General features: G+C 59.6%; 1 protein-coding gene across 1 annotated transcript; it reads right to left on the reverse strand.

The window, feature by feature from the left end:
• Window positions 1-1228: 1228 nt before the first annotated feature.
• Window positions 1229-3852, reverse strand: IL17C (interleukin 17C). The gene is made up of 3 exons (XM_054048526.1): window positions 3795-3852; window positions 2764-3086; window positions 1229-1478 (listed from the first exon to the last, which is right to left on the reverse strand). The coding sequence occupies exons 1-3, from the start codon at window positions 3810-3812 to the stop codon at window positions 1229-1231; spliced, it is 591 nt and encodes a 196-aa protein (XP_053904501.1). The 5' UTR covers window positions 3813-3852.
• Window positions 3853-7996: the final 4144 nt, after the last annotated feature.

Here is a 7996-nt window from a genome sequence, read left to right on the forward strand (position 1 = left end):
TATCACCGGCATCTCATTGCCACAGCATTCCCGCCTTGCGGTTACAAGCACCTCCGTCTCTGGGGACAGCATCTCCCAGCAAACAGAAATAAATAAATAACCAATAAATACACAGAACAAATCAGCGTCACGGCTGGCTGGCCCCGACCCCTTTCGGCCCAGCTGGGGGCCATCTGGGCTGGACGCAGCCTCGTACTAGCCCATGGTTCCCTGCGTTGCAGCGTCACGGACGGCTGCACGGGACTGCAGGTCTCCCAAGGGGCTGGGAATGCGCAGAGCACGGCACAGCTTGCTGGCCAGCCAACGTGCTTGGGTTTGATAGGAACGTACATGCGAGTCCCTGGCCCAGAGAGCATCATCAGGCTGCAAAGTGAAGCCGCAAGGACAATGCTAGTCAGTATGCACTGCTTCCTGCAGGGCAGAGTTAAGGATATGGAGGCAACCCCCCCGCTTGGCCATTGCTTCACTGTGCAGCCTTTCCTGCCAGGTTTTTCTGGCTGGAATTTCATCTGTTTTGGGGGTTTTTTTTGTAAAGAAAAATGTGGACACAAAGAAGAGCCCTGGCTGCTCTCTGCTAGGGAGCACCCAGAGGCAGTGTCCGGCACAATGTGTGCAATCAGCAAGGAAGACGTGCTTGCCTAGCTCCATCTGACCCCTCCTCCTCCCGTCACATGCACCTTCTAGCTACTGTGGGGAAGGAGGCAGGGCCAGCTAGGCATGAGGTCTGTAATAAACACAAGAGCATTAGAATGAGCCCTCCAACAGGCTAGTGGCCAGTGGCTACTGCCAGTTGCTTCAGAGGAAGGAATACATTCCCTCTCGCTTCCCAAGAGATGCACCTCACTGTGCAAAATTCTAGCCAGGAATAAATTCCTTCCTGACCCCTCTAGCTGACAGTCAGGCGATGCCCTGAGGCATGAGGATTCACAGCTCTTTTCATTGCATTTCCAGCTTGCAGAGCACCTGCAACCTTGGCAGCTGATAGTTTGGATTTCAGGATCACCAGGTGGCAGGCTGAAATGCAAATCCCAGGACAGCTAGCTGGTTGGGTGGGTCTCGCTAGGGACAGGGAAACGGTTCCATAGGGCCTACAATTTAAATAAATAGTAAGTGCTTTAAAACAAACATACTGGTCGGTGTGACACGGTCACACTACGGGTCTGGGGTTAACATGCTGGAAACCAGCTGGCTCCACGGGAGGTCGGCTGCTCCAGCATCTGTCACGTGCTCAGCCGCTGGACCTGGGGAGGACACAGGTGCAGCCGACTGGCACCTTGATGTACTCCACCTCGAAGGCAAAGGTCCCAGGGCTGGCATTGTGCGGGCACGGCTTGCGGCGAAGCACCATCATGGTCTGGTGCATGAGCACAGAGTTGAGCGAGGACGTCTCTCGGCCCGTCTTGACGTCGATGCAGCCGGTGCACAGGCACTCGGCGAAGGCCAGCTTCTGCGGGTAGCGGTTCTCATCCTCGTCGATGCTGCGGGAGAGGAGAAGGGTCACACCATGCTCTGGGCAAGGCAGAGCTAATACAACCCCATCGCCCGCTGGCAGCAGCCTCCCTGGCTGCCTTGCCATGCTCTGAGCTCAGCTGGCACCTTAACGGGGAACCAGAAGCATGAACTACCCCTTTCTGTGTGACCTGGGAGGGGGGGGGCACAGGAGCTGGCCACCCTCCATCCCCCATCGACGTCAGTGAGAGCTCCAGGTGCCCAGCCCCAGAGCAATGTTTCCAAGCGTCTCCATTCACCCAGCTCTGCCCCAGATGTCCTGCGTGACCTTGGGCAATTCACTTAGCATCTCAGGGCCCCGCCTGTACAATGTGGCTAATCTCTCACAGGGGCGCGTGGGGATAACGACATGAGATGCGCTGGTGATGGGGCCATGGAAGTACCTTCAGTAGATAGTTCCACATTGCTGCACCATCTGGGGATTCGTTCAGGGCCTATTTAAGGCCTGTTTCCACTGGACGGACCCAAGGAAACAGTTTTAATGAACATCTGGGGACTCAGTTTCCACATCTGTGAAATGGGGACAGCCAGGGCAGGAAGGGAGACAGCAGTTAATGGTGCATCAGTGCTAAGCACCAGGAGAGGGGTCCAACCCTGCCCTGGCTGAAGGGGATGGCCGAGGTGTAAACAATCAACAGGTCTTCTGTTCTGTGATTCTCTTGCAGAGATTTAACAGCTGGGGAGATTTGCTTCAGGGCCATCCCCTGTGTCTCTCTGGACCGGGGGTTCCTACAACTCCAGGCGACTACAGGGGCCCCAGGCGACCACAGATCAGTCGTTCTTTAGCAACTGTCCATTCCCTGGCTGGGGAGGAGCAGGATTGGAGTGTTTTGCTCCTGTTTTGTGCGGGTGAGAACCCACAAGCCTTGTTCTGCCGAGGGAACCCTTTCCACCGATCAGCCCTACTGGGGATTTTCATACGGAGTCGGTTGGTCTTTGAATGAAAAGGACCAGCGAGAGCCATGCTCAGACGGCATCTGGTGCATTCGTGGGGCTGTGAGAACACAAGTGAGGGACAGCTAGCGTTAGCCCGTTCCCCAAGAGAGGAAACTGAGGCACAGCCAGGGGAAGAGGTGTGCCCAAGGTCACGCTGGGTGGAGGGGTCAGGAGCTGAGACTCGAGCCCAGGAGAGCCGAGCTCACTAGCCCGCACGACTCCTACTCAAGCCCGCTAGGCACAGAATGCTGCCTGGTATCACGGTCTATGGTTCCTCCCCATGCAAACCCTGCCCAGCCAGGGGCCACCCGTGCCTACCGGTATCTCCAGGGAGAGAGGGAGCGCTCATTGGGCTCGCTGTTGATGGTAGCCTGGAGTTGCAGAGCCGGGCACCCATCTACTTGGCGTTTGCGTCTCTGGCCTCCTTCCTGCTGCATCTTCTCCAGGTGTGGCACCAGCTGCACGGGGGCATATCGGTCCCACTTCATGGTCCTGCTCACAAAGTGGGTGGGCAGCTCCCCGGCCTGCAGCTGCTCCTGGCTGAAGCAGTGGTGGTGGTGGTGGTGGCGGTGGTGATCCTTTGCCCGCTTCTGGGCTTGGCCGGCCGGCAGCGAGAGCAGGAGCAGGGCGCACAGCACCCCCTGACAGACAGAGATGGGGGGGGGGAGATAAGCGCATGTAGTTGAGCAGCCTGCCCAGGAGGGACGTCCCACAACAGCCCGGGGGACACCTCCAGAAACCGCACTCCCCTCTGCAATCATTGCCGGCTTCCCCAGGAGCCTGACTCCCATCCCCCCAGGCCCGGAGAACGGTCACCGCGGCCATTACATTTTATCTACACAAACATCTAAACACAGAGATACACAATGGACTGTGCATATCCCCCCAGGCCTACACAAACATGCAGCGTGTTGGGGTATACACCCCCGCCCCACACAAACACACAGCTTCTATATGTACCCACACACCTCTACACATCGTGTGTGCATATATATGTACACACCCAAAGCATATATATTTACCCCCACTGCTCTACACAAACACAGTGTATACGTATGTACACACACCCCGTCATGCACACACACAGCTTCGACATGTACCCACACCTCTCTCCACAGTGTGTATATCTATGGTCACACAGTTCTACACAAACCTACAGTGTGAGCATAGCCTGCTACGTACCCACCCACCCAGGCTAATTCTGCTTAATTCCTGACCCTCTTTGGCACTCAGCCTTGCTGGCCACCGCCTCCCTCACAGGGTGCCAGGAGAGCCGCACTGGCACGGGTGCCGAGCCAGCCCAGGCGCTGTGCATCCCTTGGCTAAGAGCTGGCAGAGGCCCGCCTTACCACGCTGGCTGAATCCATGGAGGAGTGGGAAGACCAAGTGGCTTGGAGCAGGTGATGCGTCCTCAGGCTGGGGAGCGTCTTCTCTCCCTTCTCTCTGCTGTGGCTCTCTCTAGGCTGGCTGCTCCTGCCCTCAGGGGTGGTAGGTAGTGACAGGTGTTCTCTGGCCAGGTCTCTTGCTGCCTGAGTTTATATAGTGACCCGTGGAGGTGATGTACACACACCTGGAAACTCCAAATACTCAGCTTCACTTCCTCCTCCCATTTCAACTCACTACTTCCTTTTGGGCAGGAGCAGGATAGCAGCTAATTGATTGTAAGAGTCTTTTCCTTTATTCTGCAATCTGTTAATCATTGGCGCAGCACTTTAGGGGCGAGGTGGCCCAGGGCAGGAAGCTGGGGTAATGGGGGGGCGGGGGCGTCCTTGTTACAGGCTCTCCCCTCACTGCTATTCCCCACAGGTGGCGCTTTCACTTCCCGCTGGAGCTTGCCCCAGGACCATGTGTTTGATTCAGGAGGCAAAGGACAATACGCCCCTGCTGAGCTTGCGGGGGGGGGTGTGTGTGTGTCCCATGGCTCATTCCCCCCCCGGCTTTGGAGACGGCCACTTGGGACTAGCTGTCTGACTCTCTGCTAGGGCTGGTGGGCGCCCAGAGCAAGGGGTCTGGGTTTGTGTGGGCAGGGGCCTGGTTGGGTGGCACATTTGCCTCAAGGATGAGATGATGCAGGATCTGCTCTTCTTGCTGCTCTCCAAGAAGAGACCTGCCCGAGGGGAACCCACTTGGCATTACAAAGCCAGCAATAGCTCCTTTGCACGCCCCTTTGCGGCAGGCCTGCCGGTTCCTGCCCAGCTGTAACCCATCCCTGGGGCAACACTGTCAGCCGCCCGGTAGGCGTCAGAGTTGGCAAAAGGAGCCAGTCAGCTAATGCCGCTGTACAGGCCTCATCCGGGACGTTCAAAGCGCTGCACAGATAGGGAAACTGAGGCACGGAGCTGTGACTTGTCCAAGGTCACCTGGCAAGTCAGTGGCAGAGGTTCGGCAGCTGCCAAGGCTCAGGGTGGGACAAAGGCCCAACCTGCAGGAAGGGTCCAAACCCTCACAGGACTGGCGGCCCCAAGCTGCTGCGAACCTGACCCTCGCATTGCTGCAGTGGGGCACATACAGTCAGGAAGCCAGGCTGCCCCACAACGGAGGCCATTGAAAGCGCCTGGAGAGGTCGACATGCCCCACTGTGCCCGGCTGGCCATGTGAGAGACGAGGCACGGGGCGGGGCGCTGCCACACGCCTCACAGGAGCCCTTAAGCCATGGCTGGAACAGGCCCCATCTCTTCAGTGAAGCCCCCTCCCCAAAGATAATGCATTGAGGCCTGACCACGTGGCACAGGCAGCGTTGGACACACGTGGTATGGCTGATCTAGGGGGCTCTTGTGCAGTATCGGGAGATGCCAGAGAGATGGGGTGCCCCCCGCCCACAGCAGCCGGGGAAGGGTTAACATGCAGCCCAGCCACAACTGGTGAAACGTCAACCCGCAAAGCAGGCTCTGAACTTTCGACTGGAGGATCACGGGTTCCCTGCAAACCGGCCTTACCAGGCACTGCTGACAGCCGGCTCCTTGCTACCGTGCACTGGAGTCACTCGTTCACCGCGGCTGTCACATGCTCCCGCCCGCTTGGCCCTGGATTGAGGGAAAACCCCCACGCCGCATTGCAGCTCGCTGGGCCACGCTGGATTGAGGGAAAACCCCGGCATGGCAACTGCAGCTCGCTGGGACCGGCCCCGATGTTACCGACGGCTGGGAAGCAAGCTGGCCTGGAGCCTCGCTGAGCGGCTGAGCCCGGCCCCCTGCTCCCCTGCGTGGTGACGGGGCGGTACTTGGCAGGAGCCCCAAGGCCATGCACTGCTTGGAGACCGGGGCTGGGCAACCGGGGTTTCCAGGTACCAGCCCAGCACCCGCGGGTTCAGATGGGGAGGGAGCAGTCCCTTTCCCTTGTGTCCACCGGGGCCACGCGCTGCCAGGGGAGATGCAGATCTCTCTGGCAGCGGCAGGTGTGTTCAGCGCAGGCCTGGGGCTCTCTGCGCGTTTGACTGCTGGTCTGTCCTGCTCTGGGTGGGCACGGGGCCAGGGCTGCATACTGAACTGCAGCATTCGGCATTGGGAGCAGTGAGGCATGACCCCATGTCCTCCCTCGGCACCTCCTAATGCCCCTCTCGCGCTCTTCCCTCCAGGCAGCACCAACCCCCAGTTCCATGGCTGGCGGATGGCGGGGGAGGGAGGGGGGCAGTGCTAGCAGGGGAAGGTGCAGGCGGTCGCCCCTCTGTCCAGGTCCTCCCACGACCCCATTTCTCAGACCCTAAACTCTCTGGGGCAAAGCCTGCGGCTTGGTTTGCACTGTCCCCTCCTCAGCTGATGTGTCCCTATGACTCTTCCCTTATCCCCGAGCTGGGCTGAGACAGCCAGACGATCTCCAGCCCCAGAACAGAGACGAGATCCAGCCCCTGGTGCTGGAGAAGATGCCCCCCCCCCTTCTGCTGGGGAAACAGCCTAAGAGCCACCTCCATGGCCACTGCTCCTTGCAGGGACTCCCTGGGGCCCCTGACTGCTGTTCCCCCCTGCGGCCCAGGCTTCCCCTTCCCACGCCCCCCCTTCCATTCAGAGTGATGGGGGGGCAACTCATTAACCTGCCTGCTGAGCAGGTGAGACCCCCCCCGACATTCCCCTAGGGCCCAGGCCAGGTGCTTGATGCCGAATGGAGTCTGTGCTTCCCCGAGAGAATTACCAGCCCTGGCTGCCAACAGGGACGGGGCCTGCGCCCGGTCTCTGCCCACTCAATGCAGTGCATGCAGGTGAATTGTTTCCAGGAACCCAGAAAATAACTGCAGGGGCCCCAGCCTGGGAGAGAGGTAGCAGCTGGCCACACGAGCATAAGCCCCGGCGCCTCGAGCTGGCAGCAGCATCAGGCTCAGCGGGCAGAGAGCTGGCCCTTCGCTCACGTCCCAGCAGCACCCAGCCAATCAGAGCGAGCCGGAGGCCACGCACCCCTTGCGTCAGAGCCGGCGATGACGTCCCATACCAAAAGGCGCATTCCTCAGCGGCTGCTGAGCTTGGGAGCTGAAGCAAGGTGAGAAATCCCAAGTTGGGTAACACTGGAAAGGGCTGCCGGGTGACACCTTTCACCCACGCACACGTGAAAGGCCGGCCTGGTGGGAGCGGGTTTGAGACAGGATGCAGCGGCGGGCGCGGATGGGCCAGAGACCCACGAGCTGGGCGTCTAGCAGGGCCTGCGTCGGAGCAAACATTCAAACACAAGTCACTGCCTTGCCCCCCCACCTCGGGGCCAGGGGCAGACACACCTCCACAGTCATGAGGCCCCAGCCCTCTGACAAGGCTCAGGGCAGGCATGAAACAAAGGCAGCATGGAAAGAATGCGAAACTCGCCTTTGAGGCGGCCGCTAGCCCAGGGACTTCCTGGCTGACATACCCTGGTGCAGGCTGGAGCCAGCCAATCCAGGCGTTACATGGCAAACCCGGCCTGAAGGGGCACTAAGGGGAACAGAAGGGAGTTTTGTGGGCAGGAGGGGAGGGGGGGAGGCTCGGAGATTGGGATCTCAGCTAATGTAGGAGCAGAGGTTTTCAAAGTCTTCCTGCTGCCGGGGAGCGAGGGGAGAACCAGGCTGAGTCCACCCCACCTGCAGTTCTCTGACGGGGGCAGCACCGCGTGGGCTGCTCCCTGAGCCGTAGCCGGCCCTGGTTGGATTCACTCGCTGGGCGCAGTAGAGATATGGCCTAACCCTGGCTTTAAACCGCTGGGGCTACACCAAGGAGCAAGCGCCGGGGGAGAGAACCAGCAAGGGTTTGGCTCCCCTAGGAGCCCCAGGAGTTTCAGGCCCGGCTGCTTCGACACGAGGCCTTTAGGGGCCACTCCTGAGCAGGGGGTGGAGCTGCTCCACTTTGTCCCAACCCCCTTTCAGGAGGCGATACCCAAATAAGCTTCTCCCACCTTTCTTGGGGAGGGGGTTTGCTGCCCCCTCTGCTCTGCGAGCCTCATTCCCAGGCAGTTCAGAGCAAAGGACCCATAGCTGCACCCCAACTAAGGGACTCGTTAATCCAGAGAAGGCACCAAACCTTCGCCCTGCTGGTATGCAGCTGCTCACTTCTCTGCACTCTGGCAAAACAACGCTCCCGTCCCCCCTGGTCACTGACTA

This window comes from Malaclemys terrapin, chromosome 14, assembly GCF_027887155.1.
Source record: "Malaclemys terrapin pileata isolate rMalTer1 chromosome 14, rMalTer1.hap1, whole genome shotgun sequence".
Lineage (NCBI taxonomy): Eukaryota > Metazoa > Chordata > Testudines > Emydidae > Malaclemys > Malaclemys terrapin.

Coding starts and splice junctions, on each gene's coding strand:
- IL17C (XM_054048526.1), bottom strand. Junction 1,479..2,763: donor CTCTCTCCCTGGAGATACCG/GTAGGCACGGGT, acceptor CCTCTCCCGCAG/CATCGACGAGGATGAGAACC.